Source organism: Ambystoma mexicanum, chromosome 2q (genome assembly GCF_040938575.1).
Source record: "Ambystoma mexicanum isolate Mex_15411 chromosome 2q, UKY_AmexF1_1, whole genome shotgun sequence".
NCBI classification, from domain to species: Eukaryota; Metazoa; Chordata; class Amphibia; order Caudata; family Ambystomatidae; genus Ambystoma; species Ambystoma mexicanum.
The window spans coordinates 1,043,468,825-1,043,489,445 of NC_090924.1; the positions used below are offsets into that span (position 1 = coordinate 1,043,468,825).

Sequence of the window (20,621 nt, forward strand, 5' to 3'; positions counted from 1 at the left end):
CAGCTGGAGGACCTTCACAACAAAAAAAAGCACAGTACTTTCAAAGACAATGAAGAAGACCAAGAAGATGAGGTAAAGGAAGTGCCTACTTCTAGCACCAAGATCGAATCATGGGTGTACCAGTTCTTTGCTACTGTTGGGAGTGTACCAAAGGCTAAAGCTACCAAAGTGAAATGCACTGAGTGCAGTTTTGTACTCAGTCGCAGACTACCTGGACAGTACTCCTACGGGATCACCTCCATGCGCCGCCACACCAAATCCAATGACCGCAATGCTCTCAGAAAGGTTATTCCTTTCTCAGCAAGTAGTAAGCTGTCTTCCTCTACCTCATCTTCCTCAACAAATACTGTAACCACACAGTCTGATGTCTGCGGGCATTGGTGCGTTATAAATAAATAAATAAATAAATAAATAAAGAGGGCTACGGACCATTATCGTCCATTGCAGCCCCTGAAATGGGGGATAAAGGCCATTAGCACCCCTGGTTCCCAAAGCGGGAACCCAGGGTGCTAAAACATAGATTTTTCTTCCTATAGCGGGACGCTTGTGGCGTCCTGCTGTAAGAAGGAAGGATTATTGTTCCTACAGCGGGACGTCGCGCTGTAGGAAGGAAACTCCTTTTCCAAGACAGCCAACATGGAAAGAGAAGGCGGGGCTCCATACACAGTCCCTCTTCCCTTGCCATGGCAGCCCGCAAAACCCTATGAACATATTACCACACGCACTTGTTTTCCCTTTCAAACCTATCCTACCTTCGTATATCTTTACCACATAGCCGGTCCCAGGTAGACGTAACCACTTTAACACCATTTTTCGTCCCTAGCGGTCATGGATAGTAGCCAGATTGTCCGTGCAATAACCTTATGCCATAACCCAGACAATCTGGCTACTGCCCACGGCCACAGGCTATACCTCAGTCACCAAAGGTATGTGACTATTTTTTGTACCTACATTATTACACTTGTCAAAAAATAAAACACGGGCACATTTGCAAAACCATGCTTTAATGTCCTTGCCAATGCTCCTCACGAGTTTGCCCGAAATTTAGGTACATACAATAGTCAAATAAGTTAGCCCACACTTGCCAAAATCCATTCAGTCGTTACACAAACATTGAAGGTTTGGTCTATAATCTTTCTCAAAACTTTTGTCCGCATTCGTCAAATAGCAACAAAGTTATAAGCCATCAACAAATGTTGAGACCCCCCTATAATTTCGCCCCGTCTTGAGAAAATCCCACCAAACTTTAGAAAACCATTTATATCTAGATACAAAATCGTTTTGCCAAATGTTGTGCAGATTCGTCAAATGGCACCACATTTATATGCCTTTACAATATTTTGGGACCCCCCCTCTAATTTTGCCCCCTCTTGACAGAATCCCCATAAAATTTAAAAAACCATTCAGGATTAGTTCTAGAATAAAAGTGCAAAATTACATGCAGTTTCATAGAGTGGTGCAAATGTTATAAGTCATCCAAAAACTGCTTTTCCCCAACCCTGTAATGCAGAAATAGGTACAGATGTCCTAGGACATCTGAAGTGTCCGCGAACACCACAGGACTGTCTCAGGACATCCAGAGTGTTTGCGGACCTTCGGGGGGTGAAACAACCCGTTTTTTGGCTTCTTATGGCCATATCCAATCGAATCCTCATCCCCCCCACCTCCCTAGAGATTGTTTGTCGAGTTTGACAAGTGAAATGCTGCTTTTTTTTAAAAGTTTTCATCGCGCTGTTCGCGGACCTCAAAAAAGTCTGCAAATCCAAGATGGCGGGCGTTTCAAGAAACCAGACGCATTTCACATTTTCTCACCATCCAATCAGCGGACGCGTCCCGGTGTTCGTGGACTACGCAAAAGTCTGCAAATTTTTCTGGCCAATCGGAGGCCAGTCCGCGGACAGCATAGCCAATCAGAGGCCAGTCCGCCGACCGAACAGGGAAGTGAGTCCGCGCAGCGGACATAGATATCACTAATTTTTTTGCTTTACATTTTGGTCATTTAAAAAGAAACGAATGGACGGATTTACACCAAATAAAAGAAAGCACGCTTTTGAGACCAAGCCGCTGCTCCTGCCGCACATTTGGTGTAAATCCGTCCAGCGGTTTGGGCTGTAGGCGTGAGCAAAGTTTTTTCCCATTATGTCTATGGGAAAAAAAGAAATTTTGGGACCCCCCTATAACTTTGTCCCCCCTGGACCAAACCTCACCAAACTTTGCAAAATAATTCAGAGTGGGTCATATACTTTTTTTGCAAAGTTTGGTGAGGATTCGTCCAGGGGGAGCGAAGTTATAAGCTGCCGTAAAAGTGCTCTTCCTATGGAAACAGCAACTTAACCATAACTACACATCCACTATCGTGGCAGTGTAATATGTCTGTTTGTGTCTATCTAGCTATCTATTGATCATTTAGATTTACTGTGTGTGCCTGTCTATTGCCCTTTCATCCATCCACCCAACCATCTATCCATTAATCATTTCCCAAATGAATATCTGTTTATCTATCCCTGTTCGCCTCTCTCTGTTTCCATGAATGTCTAATAATGTATTTATGTATCAGCATGTCTTTTATGATAACATTTCAGACAAGATCCCAATCCAAGGTGGACCTGCAGACATGAGTGACTAATTACAGTTGAGCCTTTCTCACAATACACATGAAGTAATTACTGTTACACTATATTTCCTGGTCAAAACAAGGTGTTGATTGTATTGTAGATGGGTTTGCCCATTACTGAAAGTCCAGAATGTCACAACATATGAAAATGAGGTCTAGTGAACAGACATCATGACCTCCACAATTAGTGACATGTCCCACATAAAAGAGTGTACGAAAAATGTGGAGAACACATGGACGGTAAATCAACAGAGTACCTCAGGTCAACTAGAAAAGTAACGGTAGTTTCAAAATGGAGCAAATGTATCAAAATATCTTGGAATGTTTAAGTCAGTGGCTGAGAACATTCTACAGGAGCTCCCAGCCAGATGAGTGAATTAGAGACTTTAGGTTTTTTTCATTTTGGATAACAGGACAACATGCCTGAGAGTTAGCCTCCCTGGTTCATTCTCCTAGAGCCAGGATTATTGCTTTCATTTTATCGAAAAGTATGGTGAACTGATATCATATATTCATCAAGCCTAATGTGTCACTTCAAACAACATGTGTAAGACAATGCACATATTCTCAATGTTGTTATCATATGCTCTTTTCTTCTGTCAAGCTGGCAGCTACACAGAACAAATCTGCCAGTCTGATTTACTTTTAATCCTGCTAGCAGGGTGGTCAATACTGAGAACAAACGTATAAGGGGCCATGTTAATTGTACACAAGATAATGGATACATTTAAAAAGAAGAAAAACTGTGTCACAAAATATGGCTTTCATGCCCTGTCAGGAGGACGGACATGGCCATTAACGGCCCCCCAGTCCGAGCTAAGGCAGCCCCGAGCAAAGCGTTGGCCTCAGCCGGGGCTGTGGGCCATTAAAGGCCATGTCTGGCAGGGCATGAAAGCCATTCGCAGCCTGGGGTTCATCCGGGGGTGTGAATGGCTTTCACATTTTTTCATCAAGCGAGCCGCACTGCCTGCGCAGCCGATCTCCTGATGAAACATTAAAAAAAAGATGGCGGTCGCTGCCATGTGTAATAAGTCCCTTTCCATGTCTATGGCGACCAGACGGGAGGAGCCTCGGGACCGGAGCGCAGTGCTCCAGTCCGCAGGTAAGTAGAGGGGGTGGGTAGGGAATTGGGTCCTTTTGAAGAAAGGGGGGCAACAGGGTGAGGCTCCCTGTTACCTGCCCGCATTGAAAAAAAAAAAAGATGCCACCTGAGGAAGGGCCTCTGGTGGCTGGGACCGTGGTGGGGATTATTTATTTTCGCCGCTGTTCCAACCACCTGATTGGCTGAGTGCCCTTCCCCAGGTGTGAATTACATTTAAATCAGTGTCTTTATTGTATCCAAATTAAAAGACTGTCTTGGCACAATGAGGAAGCTGTCAGACAGCCAGCATATTTTGGCCTGCCTCTGGGCCTTTGTTAAGGTCAGTGATTCGTCGACGTCCATGAAATTTACACTGTTCATGGGATGTCTCTCATGATAAAAGAGATAAGGATTTCCCTACGCCAAATCATGTATTTGTGGAATATAACGGAGTATCTCTTTTGATCTCTCCCCACTCACACTGTCCTATTGAAATACGGTAGGACTCCACCAGCCCTATTTCCTCTCCATCAGTGTCTTCTTTGCCCCTCTTTGATACCCCCGTACTTTTTCCATCACATTATCACTATTTTCCAGTTCTATGATTGGCCTTAATTGTGTACACTTTGCATTGTTGCATGGGAGTGTCTTTCCCCTCAATGTTCCTAGAATGTGCATGCTTGTTTTTATTTCAATAGATGTGGTAAACTAGGTTTTCATTTTTTTTAATTTTCTTTGCAGTCTGTTTCCCCTGGTTTTCAAGTTCAAACTTGGATGTGGCCATCACTTCCCATGCATCCACTGCATGTCCCTTATTAAGACCCAGGGATTCAATGCCTGTAAAAATGAGCAGTGGTGAAAGCACAACAAACATCGGAAAGCCTACAGTTTACAATTTCTAAAGGTTTGATATTGAAGGGAAAATCGTTTCAGAACAGAAGGTCAGTGGGCAGAGGTTCAAATTCACATGCCTCTTATAGAACTTGATCCGGCCTGAGGGAAAACCATCCAAAAATAAGTGTTTTAGTGTTTTCCTAAATTTCAGATTAGGCTTCATAGTTCCATGGTTCAGGGCCCACAGTGGCCAGTCTTTTCTGTCTTAGCTTCTTTGTCAGTAGCTTGGTTGCTGTGGGAGGCCGCCGGGCTATGGGTGAGATATATCTTTTGAAGAGCTTGGTGTTGTAGATGGGTTCCACGTCCCACACGGCTTACCTGGTGACGCAACGAGCTTTACATCTATGCAGCGTTGTCAGAGGGAGGGTTGGTGGACCAATGGCACAGGCACCACAATCTTGCGATGTCAGATGCATGGTATAAGTTGCATTGCAGGATTTTGTTCTCTTTGTGATTAGGTACAAGCAGCTATTGTAACGGACAAATGGTCTAGGAACGTGAGACACAGATCTTACTACAGTTAATGTTTGTTGCAGTTAGCACTTTGCAAATATTCCTGCAACAATAAAGTGATAAATGAAATCTTTATGTTGTCTTATGAAAAAGTGGAAAAATATTTTTGACAATTTTCCACAATGTATTTCTATGGGGAAATATTTGTTATTAAATTCATCTCTCCTTAAAAATATGTGATCACGCTTTTAATAACATCCCATTGTTGCACATCCTCATATAAAAACTCAATAAAAAATCTACGGTTCCATGTGTTAATATCCCCGCAACAATATCAACAATCAAAAATATGGCCATATTTTTGCGGCGATATTAAGCCATGGAACCCTGCAAACTCCATAATTTTTTTAATAGAGTGGGGGACACCCCAGCAACCCTTGATCCCAATAACCCCATAAATTATCCCCACTAATAATATCGCCTATGGCCTTACCCCACGACCATATATATGGCGATATTATTGCATTAAAAGAAGCTTGCATCCCGTGACAAAAGATGCAATTCCACAGAGCTCTTGTATCTAATAGATTGCATGGAATTTAATCCAAGAAGTTTGGCCACTTTTTATTTGTTGTCCAATGAATGATTGATTACATGTTTTCATGTCTTTATGATTTGATCACCATCAAAGTTTGAGACACATTAGTTACATTTTAGTTGCATAAAAAGAAGTCCAAACATACTTGTTCACAGGGTACTTTGAGTTCAGAAACACAGAAAATACACATAAGGAGAGAAGAGAACAAAAGGACCCACAGGGGACGTACAGAGAGATAGGCAGGGATAGGTTAGAATCTCAGATATAGGGATAGGATAGCTACATGTTGGCATGGTCAGAATTCTGAAGTGAAGAGAGATCTTTTGGGATTTGACCAAACGTAATTCGCAATAGTTCAGGGCCTCACATATATTTGGAGCAAGTTTATCACCCAGATTTTATCAGCCTCTATTTTATCTTTCATGCACCAGAATGTTTCCGCTTCATAGTAGTCAACCCTCTATATGCATCCTATTTTGACGCAATTATATTCCTGATGTTTTTGGAAAAGTGACTCTCATGTAGCAAAATGACTTCTTCATAAGTGAAACACACATCCCCCATGATAGCATTGCATTCACTCATACTGGTAATGCAGTCCAACTAACAGTGGGCAGATTATGAGAATGGATGCATTTTGAAGCTATGTGTGTATGCAAGAGATTTATAAAGCGCATAGCTAGCTGCGAAGCAACGGCGCACTGTACAAAAGGTGTTCCTAAATGCTATGATATGGAATTCATAATGTGCCTCTACACAAGTGTTTCTAATGTTGGTGAACACAGACATCTGGTACTTGAGTCTTGCTGCTGTGAGTAGGACCGCTTCTGCCCTTTGGATCCCTACATCTGGATTTGGGGTGTTATCAGGTGGAGCTAGGATGAGAGGAGAGTTCTATTGATGGCGTGCAGAGTGATAGTACAGCAGGGTTATGGGGGGTGGAGGCATTTATGCATGTGTGTGTCGGTCATATGATCTTGGGCTAACCACTAGCTAGCAGAGAGCTTTCTTCACAGGATAACAGTTTTAAGGCCCATCGTGCACAGTGTCGCCCCTCAAGGGTTAGAAACGGGTCCGGTTTTCAGGATATCCAACAAGAATCACCATGAGATAAACTTGGATTAAATTAATACAAATGAGAAATCGTTTACACATTCACTGGTTACCATAACACCTCAAAGAAGCAGTGGCTAACATAAGCTACTGCTTTTGGTGCATCTTACAGAGGTCTACAACATAGCTTACTGCTAAGGGAATGGGTGCATAAGTGTTTATATTATTACATTGTATTCAAATTCATTCTTAAGAAATACAAAAAGAGGGCAGGTTCCCAGCTGAACTTACTGTTGCGGCAGGGAGAGTATTCGGCATAGGCGCTGAAGTTCTGAATGGCTATATAGCAAGTCCCAACAGGATCCTTTTCCTGAGTGGCCTTCAGGGTCCTCCAGTGATACAAAGGAGCACAAGCCTGTGACAAGAGAAGGCGCATTAGCATGTTGTGTAACCACAGCCCGTGCACAATGCCCATATTGTTCTGGGCAGCTTCAATTAATCACGTTGTCTGTCCCCCGGTAGGAGGCCTGCATGTATCAGTGACCGGGCAGGTTTCACTCTTCATAAGAACATCAATGCAACGTGTGCACTCCAGCCCGGGTTCCCTTTGTGCCAGCCAACAGGAGTGCCTGCGTGCCTCTAACTCGGCATGGCCCGGGGATCCAAGGAAGTGCTTTCAGAGATACAATGGGCCAAGTTCACAGGTCGGGATGCTGCAGTTGCACTTGGGTGACGACAGCAGTTGTTTTGGGAAGGAGAATTCGCTTTTTGTGCTAAGTTTTTTGACAGAGAAAATAATGATTCTGTTGCTGAATGTTGCAATCATGTACTCTGTACTTTACCAGGTCACTAACCTCTTTGCAGCATTTAGAGTTGACTTAAGTTTTATTGTGGCATGTCTATATTTGGATAGTGTGGTCTTGGCCCCAACGGGCAGCAGCTTGCAAGGCTTATTAGCGTGTTAAATTGAACCACTTAAAAAGAGCACGCATGGACATTTACAAAGATAGTAAAAAGAATACACATAAAACAGTCCAAATGAACTGTTGGGGTAAAGAGCAGTATGTTCTTGGGCACAGGCAGGCTAAAAACAGTGGCTGGTATCCGCAGAGATATTCCCAGTGGTCATGATTAATTCAAGGCTTTACATCACTCATTGCATTTCATTTCTTTAACGGTGTTGCCTTAGGTTAGGGTTCTGAAACCTGTGGCTCTCCAGATGTTTTGGTCGATAGTTCCCATCAGCCCTCGCCATCATAACCAATGGTGAACGGTCATAGCGGTGTCAGTAAAAATCAATGGGGAGCTGCAGGTCTCAGGTATTCCCAGACATGGGCTGCAAGGTTGCAGTGCTTAGCTTCCCAAACTACACCATACTGATGACACCCAACGTGGGGGGGGGCAGGTCTCAGGTATTCCCAGACATGGGCTGCAAGGTTGCAGTGCTTAGCTTCCCAAAATACACCATACTGATGACACCCAACGGGGGGCCAGGTCTCAGGTATTCCCAGACATGGGCTGCAAGGTTGCAGTACTTAGCTTCCCAAAATACACCATACTGATGACATCCAACGGGGGTCGGGGGGTCGGGGGGTCAGGTCTCAGGTATTCCCAGACATGGGCTGCAAGGTTGCAGTGCTTAGCTTCCCAAAATACACCATACTGATGACACCCAAGAGGGGGGCAGGTCTGAGGTATTCCCAGACATGGGCTGCAAGGTTGCAGTGCTTAGCTTCCCAAAATACACCATACTGATGACACCCAACGTGGGGGGGGCAGGTCTCAGGTATTCCCAGACATGGGCTGCAAGGTTGCAGTGCTTAGCTTCCCAAAATACACCATACTGATGACACCCAACGTGGGGGGGGGCAGGTCTGAGGTATTCCCAGACATGGGCTGCAAGGTTGCAGTGTTTAGCATCCCAAAATTCACCATACTGATGTAAGAGGATTCAATTCAACACTACAGCTAAGTCAATGCCTAGTCTGGGATACTGAATGGAAACCCTTATTGATATATCTTTATGTCCAGTTCATGAGTTCTGGATGACTACCCCTATATAACACCCCTCTCTTGGAATCCCCCTGACCCCACTGAGCCAATAAGTAGTTCTGTTTTGCAAGTTAAAAGGTTTATTTGATAATTTAAACAATATATATATATATATCACACTTTATAATAAATTAATAATTGAATATCACACTTAATCTGAGCAGTAATCAATAATGGATAGTCTGGCACTAGCACACTTCTTTATAATCAATGATGAGTGGTTATAGGATGGATAAGATAGCAACAATACTTTTATGGTTTCAAATGGATGCAAGGTGGAATGAAATGCAGTACAGAAAAAAACTTGATAGGGTTTCAGCAAAAGACAATGTAATCACTTTCTTTGACAATTCACTCCCCCCCTTTATGCAATGCAAGGAAATGGAAGGAAAGCACACAGTTCTCAGAAATGCAATCAAATGTAATTCAGTTCCCCCCCAGAAAGCTTAGAGGAAAACAGGTCGGAGTTTTAAACACAGGCCAAAAATGCTTTGAATGTGGTTTGCAAGGAAGTGAAAAATATGCTAAAATGCTTTTAATTCCCTCTAGAGGTTCAGGGTGAGTGATAGATACTTTGAATGAGTTCAGGATCACTTTAGCAATGCTCTACGAATGGTTGTCAGGTTGCAAACAAATTTTTGCAACGGAAGGCAAGCAGCTGCAGATTTTTACACGTGAGCTAACCTTTCAATTCGAGGCAAAACGTCAAATCGCGGCAGATGTTTTCCGAGTGCGCCGGGCGCGATTACAGAGGAACTACAAGGAGCAGCACTATCATTTTGGGGTCCTAGGACAGCCTAGGATCTCAGCTTCCAGATTTCGTTCCTAACCCAAACGGTTCCGGAGTTATGAACGATTTAGTAAAGGTAGATTTTCGGATTTAAAACAACTCAAAATGACAAGTGACAGCGTGCAACTTTGGAATTACATATGACAGCTCGCAGTTTAAGAATGACAGGTGACAGGATCTCTAGGAGACAGTTCTACTCAAGTTAAAATAGCTTGCATTAGATTATTTTAACTAAGAGATTGGGTTCTGCACAGTTTTGGCGGATACTCACTCCTAATTTTTAGAAGGACTGGGCCTCGTCACGATCTGGTCAGCGGGTTTTCTTCACTCGCCACGGACGGTCTCTGCACACAGCGTCTGGGTCAGCTCTACTCTGCTGGTCTGGTCTGGGTCTCTGGTTCTGATCAGGTCTGTGGGTCCGGATACAGCGGTCTCCGGTTCAGCTGGTCTCTCTCTGGATACAACACTGCTTTCTGGCAAATGGCAAGAGTTCTTGCAAAGAATTCAAACAGCTCGCCTGGCTGTGAATAGTTGCAATGATTTGAGGCCTGCTAAAGAGGGATTTAGCTTGTAGTTGACCTCTCTGCTACAAATTCTGAAGTAAAGTCTTGGTCTCTGAAGGTGGATAGATTGAAGTCTCTGTGTTGGCTCTCTGGAGGTTGATGGAGGTAAAGTATGGATTTTCCCAGCAGAGCGTCCCGCAGCAGATGGAATAGAATCTGTCTATCTGTCCTGACTGTCTGCTTTTATGTGTTTTGAAAGTGGGTGGAGAGGCTAGCTTTCTAGGCCCTACCCCTCTCCACTTGTCATTGGCCACTTCCTCCTCTTCCCCTTGATTGGGGGAATGAAATGAAGTGTCATCATGATGAGGTCTGTTTATGATACAGAGAACCCACCCCTGTCAACTTTACACACAATCTATATCTGATCCAAATACATACTTCCCCGATAGACAGTTGTTTGGCATTGCATACACACATCATGCATTTACTGATGGTAGCCCCTGTTCCAATTCTGTCGTTTCTAGGAGCTTGGGTTCAAAAATGGCAACATATTTCACTTTTTGGTTGGGTTACCAATATTAGATTTGTCCCCGCATTTACACAAATGTTCGCAAAGCATGTGGGCATTAGGTGGTGGAGTGTCAGATTTTTAACATACATACATTTAGAGTAATATCCTCTTTTCCGCTAAAAACCCCCCTGAACATACCACCGGGTCCTAACATGTCTTCAAATGTGCACAGAAAAATCACAAGAATAATGATATCACTTATAAAATGTTCACAAGTCCCCTCTATGAATGATCCATCTTTTTAGATTTATGTTCTGGCCCCAAAGGGGTGTGGTTTCCCCCCAGCACAAGGTTGAATTTCTGGTTTTTCCAGTTCTGCCAAGCCAGCTTGCTCTCACAGGCAGTGCTCCTCCCCTTTCCTTCCAGGAGGAAGCCACTTTTACGACCCCCCCCAATAAAACATTTGCCTGAGTCAGGACAGGGCTTTGTTCAATTTCCTGCAGAGCCCAGGTAATTCAATCAGAGAAGTGTCATATCCCTTTTGGTGGGAACAGCAAAAGGCAGCTAGGCCTGGGAACACAGCTGTTGTGCAAGTCTCAACTCCTGTCGGGGGTAGCTGGTGGGCAAAATTCCCTCTCTTTTTAAGCCAGGCCTCAGCTAAATGTCTCTTTGGCTGCCAGTTTTCCTGCCCACATCAAACTTCCAATTTTTACGCATGCAGCTAGAATGCTGATTCTAAGTTTAAAACTATGTCATTTAAACATTTGCAACCTATGTGACACTCAAAAGTAGGTCACTCATTTATTTTAAACATTTAGATTTTTAGTGTCTTTCAGTCCAAATTTACTTAAACTGCTGAAATCCACAGCTCAGCCAGTTTTGCTATGAACATTATTTTGGGGCTCTTCAACTTCCCAGATTTAGTATGCACACATACTTCATTCTGCCAGATGTCCGCTGGTGTTCAGTGAGATTTTTGGATGTGTTGCAATGTTTGAAAATAGGCATTTTGAGCTGGCATTCAGAGAAACAAACTGTGATTTTAAAGTGCGGTTTTTCCTTTGGCACACATTTCACTCATGGCACCCCGGCCCATCCTGCTCGCACTGGTGGGTGGCAAGTTAGGCAACCATTTTAGTGTGCACAAACTGCGTGGTTCTCCTAGAATCTGGCGCACGTGTGGGCTTTTTGGCCATCTTGGATTTTCTAAGCCCACAGCACCAAATGTTGCAGCATGATAGCTCAAACATGGGTCAGGACACCCAACACTGATGACACCCAACGTGGGGGGGGGGCAGGTCTCAGGTATTCCCAGACATGGGCTGCAAGGTTGCAGTGCTTAGCTTCCCAAAATACACCATACTGATGACACCCAACAAGGGGATTTGCTTGTGGTCGATGCAGAAATGAAGTGGCATGAAGGCATCTGTCCCCCTTCGGCTTAGCCCAAGGCACTGGAACATTTCATACATAGACACGCATTTGACACCCACTTTCTGTCTCCACTGGAGGTTAATAATTCTGTAGTTTAAATGGCCTCAGCCTTCTAACAGAGTTGAAATCTCCTCTGCCCTGCAGCTTTTCGTGTAACGATCAGGGCCTCCCACAGCTTTGATTGAGTCAGTTAGGTATACATGTATGATCGTCCCTTCTGCCACATATGTACACAAGAAGGGAACTGCAGCACATGGGGGCCAAGCAGGGGTGTTGGGGAGGAGTTGTTCCTGCAGATTATCCCCGGTTGAGCCCATCACTGGCTTAGGAGGGGCCTTATCTTACAACATCTTGGGAACATCTAAGGGAAGTTACAGGATAGCTGAGTGGCTGGGCTGCCGGGAGAGCAGGCACTGGGCAATGGACTCAGTTGGGAACTTACAAATGGAAGCCCACTCTCACATGAGGGTCCTCCCAGCTATCCTGCATTGACAGCGTCAGTGCCAGTGGTCGAAGTGGGCGGGAGCGGTTGGGAGCAGTCCTCGTCTACTTTTTTTAATTAAGTTTTACTGTTCTCGAACATTTTATTTTCCAAAAGAAACCGGTCCGGAATGGTTTCGTTTTCAAATAGAAGTGTAGGAAGAAATTGAAACTTGCACTTCAGTGTAGTGCACTGAACATTCCCTTAAACAGAAGGTGCATTTGTTTGGGGGTTTGCATTGCACATGGGAGGGCGTGGTTATGTGGTTTGTGCACAGGAGGGCAGGCCAGCAGGGAGCATGGTTCCACTACTTCTTTTCGTATACTTTGACCGCTGGTCAGGGCTTTCAACTTTTTTAATTGAAAGGGGCCCATTCCTCGGGGGGGACGGTGTGGGGATGCAACAACTGCCCCCATGTTGGCAGTCCACTTTCTTATGACATGGCAATATATACCTTTTCTTTGGGGACTTAAAATGTGCACTTTGCAGCACGAACATTACAAGCTGCACTTGCTGAAGCCCTTCTGGGCATCACCTCCCTTGGACCTCTGTGGTACTTTTTTACTCCTTTTTCGCTACATTAGCCACCAGCTGACAAAGATAGATTAATAGCTTTTCAGTGGACTTTTAGTGTTTCAGCTCCCAGCTAGTTGGCCCTCTGGTGATAATCAGCAGCTATTAACCTTCTGGCTGTATTACTTTGTCTCCATTATGATGCACTCACCATATGGGTGCTTCAGGCTACTGTTCACCAAAAGCTGAGACATATCTTCAGCTGGCTCTGGTATCATGCCTGGCGTTCAGGTGAGCACCACCACTCAGGTTCACTATGCTTACTGTTGCTGTCTGAAAAGTGCATTTTTCTGGCAATGCAGAATGCTTTAAAGTGATATGATAGGTTATTTATAACGTGCTTAATACCCAGAGGTTTCTAAGCGCGGACCCGGGGATTGAACCTGTGTTGCTCCGTGTCGTCTTGCTTCCAAGGCACGAATGTTGCCCCTGAGTCATCCTCTGGAGACATGCTCAGAGGCAGTGACTGGATGGCATGCAAGCACTATATTTAAAACCAAAACAATCAAAGAATTGTTATACACTGGATACCGCAGGCATGCATCATACAAAGGGTGATCTCCACCTCGAGTATAAACGGGTTCCCAAACATTTTCCTGAACACAGCACTTTTAGAAGAAAATTAAGAGCCATTATCGAAATTGTTCTCAGGTGTTAAGGAATTACGGTTTGGGAGGTGTGTAAAAAAAGTAAGTGCAAAAGGATGTAGGCCTACATGTTTTTTAGGTTCCGGGTGTTCATGGTGTAAATGTCCTGCTGCCCCGTAGCCAGCTCCCACTTCACTATCTTTTTTTATTTGTTATCTCACTCATATTATTTATTTTATTTATTTATTTATTTAGATTTGTAAAGTGCACTGCAGCCCACGGGCATCGAGGCGCTAAGAGGTGCTTAAGGAGGCTTACTTATGGGTTACATGAAAGCCACCCATGATGATTCTTATACATAGTAAGGTTGGTAAAAAACATAGGAGAGAGCTGCGTGTTCAAAAGGCTGCTTGGTTACAGATGCAGCGATTAAGAGAAGCAGGTTAGTGCAACAGATTCAAACAAAGAGCACGGTTTTGATCGCCTTACGGAAGGCTGCATGAGAGTCAATGCTCCTGATGTGTGGTGGTAGGGCATTCCAGTTTTGTGCGGCCTGGGTGGGGAAGCTATTTCCACCGGCTCGGTTTTTGACAGTTTTAGGAGCAGTGATCAGATTTGTGTAAGGTGTTCCAGCTGGCCTGTATGAGAGGGGTTTGGTGATCCTCTGGGCCAGGTAGGGGGGGTGCAAGTTGGTGTAGGCACTTGTGAGTAAGGGCTAGAGTCTTGAACAAGATTCTTTGCTTAATTGGAAGCCAGTGGACCTGCCTCCTGAGTCCTGAGGTGTGGTCTCTGCATGAGAGACCGGTGGCAGCCCTTAGGGCATTATTTTGAGCAGTCTGAAGTTTAGCTCAGTTTTTTCCAGAAGTTCCCACAAAGAGGGTGTTGCAATAGTCTAGTTTCGAGCCAATTAATGCCCTGGCAAGGGTGAGACAGTTTTGCTATGATAGGTAGGGTCTAACTGAGTTGATGAGTTTGGAATAGTAGGCCGAGGAGGATGCAATGGCGTTGACCTGCGTATCCATGATTAGGTTTGGTTCAAGGTAAATGCCCAGGGTCTTAATCGTCTGTGACACATTGATGGTAGTATTGTCGACCGCGAAGCAGTTGTAATGTTTGTCCAGTTTGCCCAAGGTGGACAGGGATCCAATGAGCAGGAGTTCTGTTTTCTCAGTATTGAGGCATAGCCAGTTATCTGCCATCCAGGATTGGATTGTTGAGTAGATTGAGTTGATGGTGTTTGAGTCTGACGCGTAGTCTCCCGATAGGGGGATGAGTACCTGCGTGTCATCAGCATTGTTAGTATATGAGATGCCCAGGGCGTCAAGGATTTTAAAGAGAGGTCTGGTAAAAAGGTTGTACAGGATGGGGGCAATGCACGAACCCTGGGGTACACCACATTTAAGGATGCTGGGTGTGGCGCAGGAGGATTCTGAGAAGACCTTCATGGCCCTCCCCTGTAGAAAGGAAGTTATCCAGTTACAGGCGCTGTGCGAGAAATTGGCCGCGGTGGAGAGGTCGTGGCACAAGGTCTTGTGGTCAACCAAGTCAAACGCCGCGGAAAGGTCGAGTAGGAGCAGGAGAGCCGGTTTGCCGGCGTCTCTAAGGTCATCCATCTGGTTCTTTAGGCCAAGGAGCGCCGTTTCAGTGCTGTGACGCAGCCGAAACCCTGACTGCCGAAGACCGAGGAGGTGGTTGTCCTCTAGAAATTTTTGAACTTGCAGATAGGCTGCCTTGTCAAGTATTTTAAGTAGGAAGGGGACAGTGGTGATATGCCGGTAGTTCCCCGGTGCAAGTGGGTCAAGTGTTAGTTTTTTTAGGAGCGGACGAACCCACGCCTCTTTGAGATCAGTGGGGACGTGGCCTGACTGGAAGGAGGCATTAATGAAGGCCGTGATGAGGGGGGCAAGGGAGGGAGCACAGTCCTTGATGACTTGTGCTGGGCAAGCATCAGCTTGCACTTGGACGGTTTAATAGAGTTGAGAGTGTGATGACTTCAGGGACGGTCCTGTCTTTGAATTCAAACACAGGAGAGTGAGTGGGGGCAGTCTGAAGGGGTGAGCTGCTGAGCTGCTGTGATTTTTGGCTATAAGTTTAGAGAGGGCTTGCTGGTGGGCGAGGATTTTGGAATGCAGAGTGTCTACTTTATTCAACATGGCTGACTGAATGTTATTGCACCACGCTTCGTCTTTCAGAAGTGAAGGGGGCGGAGGGGCTGGGTTTTCTAACTCTCTGAAGATGGAGAAAATGTCTTTAGTCTCTGATTTGGCATTGGCTATTCTGGTATTGAAGGATGTAGCTTTAGCCTTAGTAATGGCCATTTTATATTCTTTTGCTCGAGCCTTGAAGGCCTCCAGTGTGCTGTCCATGGGGTTATTTATCCAGTTGGAGAGAGCAACCCTTTTTTTAGAGCGTAACTCGAGGAGGTCCTGGGTGAACCAGGCGTTGGTGTGCTTGACATTTTTAGCTTTTTTGAAGGTGAGTGGGGCTATGATGTCAGTGGCCTGAGTGATGGTGGTTTTGAATACATTAGCTAGTGTCTCAGGATCAATGGAGAAGGGGGGGAGAAGTGTAAGCTATGTTATGTTATGCAATAGTATCACACTATGTTTTAATGTGATCAGAGGTTACGATTTGTGTATATTTTTTTGTTATGATATGCTATGGTACTGTATGCTAGCTTGCTTTATGGCTGTAATCTTCAAACTATGGGGAGAACACAAAAATGGGGGCTTCAAGTGACTTCCAGGTGGGTGCAGGGCTCTTGCAACAGGGAGATTTAGGGCTGCTTTAATGAGGAAATATTACAAAAGATAAGCAGATCCAATATTTAGAGGGGGGGCACCAACATTCTTAAGGGGGCTCGGATATAATGAAACATTTGGGGATCTCTGTATTCTGAGTGTTAGATCATTTTCTATTTTATATCCTAAACTATAGTATGTGATAATATCATACGTCGGCATGTTTGCTATGTTACAATATCTCATGTCGAGCTATGTTATGCTACATTTGCTATATTATATAGTCTTAGTTCTGCTGTGCTATCATTTTATGCTTTGTGGTTATGCTGTGGTACTTTCTTTTCTAAGCTATGTGATCTGACCTATGCTATTTCAATACATTAAAGAAGGCGCCTTCCAGTGGTGGCTAACAGAAGAGCGGGGGTCTATTTCGTCTTTCTCGTGGGCACTATCAGAGCCCGCCGCAGCCCTTTCTGTAGCACCCGGGCTATGTTTATAATCACCGAGGTGCCTGATGAGGGTAGGAAAGGTTTGAAAATCTCTTTCTCTCCCTCCGAAGAGCGCCCCCGTCCTAAATCTAAGTACTTTCCGAGATTTGGCAAGTATGCTTTCTGAAGGTTAGATTTCACCCACCACGCCGGACAAACTAACAGACTGCAGCAATGCAGCATGCAGCAAAACAACACATATTCACAGTAAAGCACTGCAACATATACAAAAATATAAGACCCCAAAACATACAAAGCAAGCAGATGGGCTAGACTCCCTCCTGTTCGGCGGGTGGCAGCTTGGGGGCAGGAGGGAGCAAGAGGTTTGGGTTTAGAGGGGCTTGGGTTTCCCCCAACATAATACCACAAAATTCGATGGAATGGAAAGCTGCTTGGAGGACTTCCCTATTATAAATGTGTGAGCAGACCGGCAATGGGTGGCCATAAAGTAGTCATCTCTAATTCCCACCTTTCTGACCACTTTTTAATGTGAGGCAAGGGACAAAATTGATCCTTCTGTGCATTATTGAAAATGGTGCTGTAGCGGTATGATTCACTGGGATACCCAATCCCTTTCCAAAACGCGGGTGGACATGGAAAAAAAGAAAAGATAAATAATGCATGCAGATTTGCTGAAGCACTGCCTGTGTTATTGCAGGAAAACTGCACCTGTTCCTACTACAAGGATCATTGACGGATTACACAGGTGGTAACTGATTACAGCATGCAGTAATGAGGGAAAAACAAATATTACCAGCTGTTAAAGGAGTGCCTTAAATCAAGTTGGAATCAGAGTTCCTTGCACGATAGAAAGTGAGAGTCTAGAAAAGAGCTTGGACATGCAGAGGTGACTCTTCAATATAAGGCCTGGTGTAAAACCTGAATCTTGCAACAACTCCAGAATCTCTGGGCTATTATGGATATCTTGCTCAAGTAGACCGTGGATCCTCAAACACCTGAATCTTAAAATCTAGTGGGATTTTCAAAATAGCCAATGCAATATCCAAAAAGCTCGATTTGAACGTCATCATGTGTAAAGATCTCTCCTGGTGTTATTGATATTAATTTTATTTATATTATCATTGTCGCGATCCTGAAAACGAGACTGGATTTTGCTCTTCAGGGGATATGGGTCGTATATCAAGAGCTGAACCTGAGAAGGTGAAACTCCTCTCCTCTCTACTCAACCTACATTTCTGGTTGCAATATCTTTTGCTGGGAGTCTCCCACATGAGCCTTAAAAAGCAGTGGCTAAAAATCTGGGATAATTTTGTATGAACACCTTCAGCTGGAAAAACTGCACTACTGGAAATTAAGCCTGTGCCTGTCTCAGAAAATGGACTAGACGCAGGTAACACGCTTTAACATATAACCAGCCGCCTTCACAAGATCACTTGTTTGCATTAGCCAAACCAAAGATTCGGCTTAGTCTTTCTCTATCATAAAGAGAATGATACATTATTAAAATTTAAAACAAGTAATAGAAGCAAATAAATAAAAACAATTAAAACACCTGCAATTGGTGTTTGCCTTGTGCTTTTTAAAAAGACTGTCTGACACGAATACATAATAGTTCTATTGGCAAAGAAGGCAAAGTGGAACATTCCCAAGGCATAGGCACATTCTGAGGAATATCTGTGAGGATCGACCATTGCTCTTGTATCTAGCTTTACGTTGAAGCCGTCCTATCTTGATTGTATTCTCCCTCTGTAATTGTAAAGGCGGTGTGCCCTCAGCCACATGTTCGGTCTTGCTGTATGCTGGAAGACAAGGCCTACTTTTCATGCAGCTGATGAAACCCGGAAGGTAGCATCACTGTCTTGGAGGGTTTGCCTGTATTGGGAGTTGTGGTATTATGTTTCAGGCTGCTATGTGGATCACTCTGGTGTCCTTTCCGAAGACACAGATTCCCAAAGTCCTACGGCACAAAGCGATTCCCTTGGTTTCCCAGCGAATCAAACTCTGTTCCGTGTTGCTGGCTTCTTTCAAATGCAACCTTGTGCCAAGTGATTCTCAGCAGCTGTTTTTGACACTGGTAGTCTTCAAAAAGACACAACCATAACATTTCACAACTAATACCAGAACCCGATCCTGTGTCCCATCACTGTGCTGATGGGCCATGGATTGGACGATGAATACGGGGAGCTTGCCTTATGGTCGCATTCATGTTTTGTCAATTGAAAAGTCAAAGGATGTTCAGCCTGCCCCTATCTTCCGCATACAGGCATCCATCTAATCAGTTTCATTTTTTAAGGACTTATTGTAGAGTAACAGGAACCTTTGGCTGGAACCCATATTTACATATAATTAAGTGTATCTTTTGTCACAACAGAGATTTGTGACTTGCTGTGTTGCTGCCATTAGGCCATCTGCATCAGTGGTTCATATGCACTAGTGTGCACAGGGGATTCAACATACAAGTGGATGTTGCATATTCTAAGTTGACACTTTTCCAGTACATTGCAATGGTGCATGCTGGCCCTGAGGGCACATTGACTCAAACTGTGCATTGGTTATCACATGTTCCTCCACCAGTACATAACTGCGTCCAGCTGGCAAATGTTTGGTTTGCCAGATGATCAGCTAGGAATATTAAGACAGAAAAACAGCAGAAAGGGACTATGCACCGCAATGTACAAAAGCGCAGAACCCTGTTAACGATCTATGGGCCTCATGAACAGTAAGTATCCAATACTCTGTAGGAAACCAGGGACGATGGTTGTCAAACATTCTGGGACCCTTCTCTTCTGTGCACTATAGGATAGAATGCGTATTCCTGCATTACTGGCAGAGAACAATTCTATCTATGCAGGAGATAGATCTCCACTTTGGGTACAAGAACCAGATTCTGGGCAATTCCCATTAGGGGGACTTTCACCCGCTGCACAGGAAATAGATCATCCATAAACTTGTAAAGAGGATCATCAAAAACCATCAAATCACCGGGAAACCAATAATAGAGCAACGATAGGTCCAAGCCTAAAAATGATGCCAGCCTCCCAAGTATCACTTCTGGCCAGATGTACATTATACTCACAAGTACATTTACAAGTCATCTCTGTCTTATTTTTCTGGCGCCTACAAACGTCATCTCTATGTCACATAAGTCCCTCATCATCATAACACAGTTATTTGGATTAAAAATATGACCAAACTCCATATGGCATACCCTATGAACTATTCATCACAACAATAAAAAATGATAAAATAAAGTTGTTGGCAGAGATTTACAAAAGTACCAAAAGTTATTTTGATAGACATATTCTTTGGTACATTGCTATGCCAGAACAATAAAGTCTAGCTAGATTCTCTTTCCAACACATCACATTATTATCTTAAATCGAAAATGTTAATGTACACAATAATACGTAGGTAATAAAATGTAAAGTTGTTCTATACTCCTTAAACAAACCGGATCGAGACATAAATCATACAATGGACCTCAGCTGTTCCCATCTTTGTTTCCAGTTGCACCACGGCTACCTTGATACCCCGAAAACTATATCAGGGGATAACGATCTGTGGTGCAAGAGTGGATCCATGTTTGAACTTTAGGCATTCATCATTATTTTCTCACCCTCATATACAAAGTGCATATACATTGGAAATGTGGGGCTTTGCCTGTATATGTTGACAACGAAAGCAACTACTACACTTTCAGATATGCCAATGTCTCATAAAAGCAGCGAGACGCAATATTCCTACCTGAATTTGCTATAAAGGATTCTAGCAGAAACCTTCCCAATGACATTGAGATACTCCTCACAA

At 44.0% G+C, this 20,621-nt stretch overlaps 1 protein-coding gene across 1 annotated transcript in view; it reads right to left on the reverse strand.

The window, feature by feature from the left end:
- ITGA8 (integrin subunit alpha 8) overlaps positions 1-20,621 on the reverse strand; it is a 791,003-nt gene that overhangs the window by 620,924 nt on the left and 149,458 nt on the right. The window contains exon 4 of the mRNA XM_069648404.1: positions 6,985-7,108. Within this exon, the coding sequence (XP_069504505.1) occupies positions 6,985-7,108 (124 nt within the window). The remainder of the gene's footprint in view (positions 1-6,984; positions 7,109-20,621) is intronic.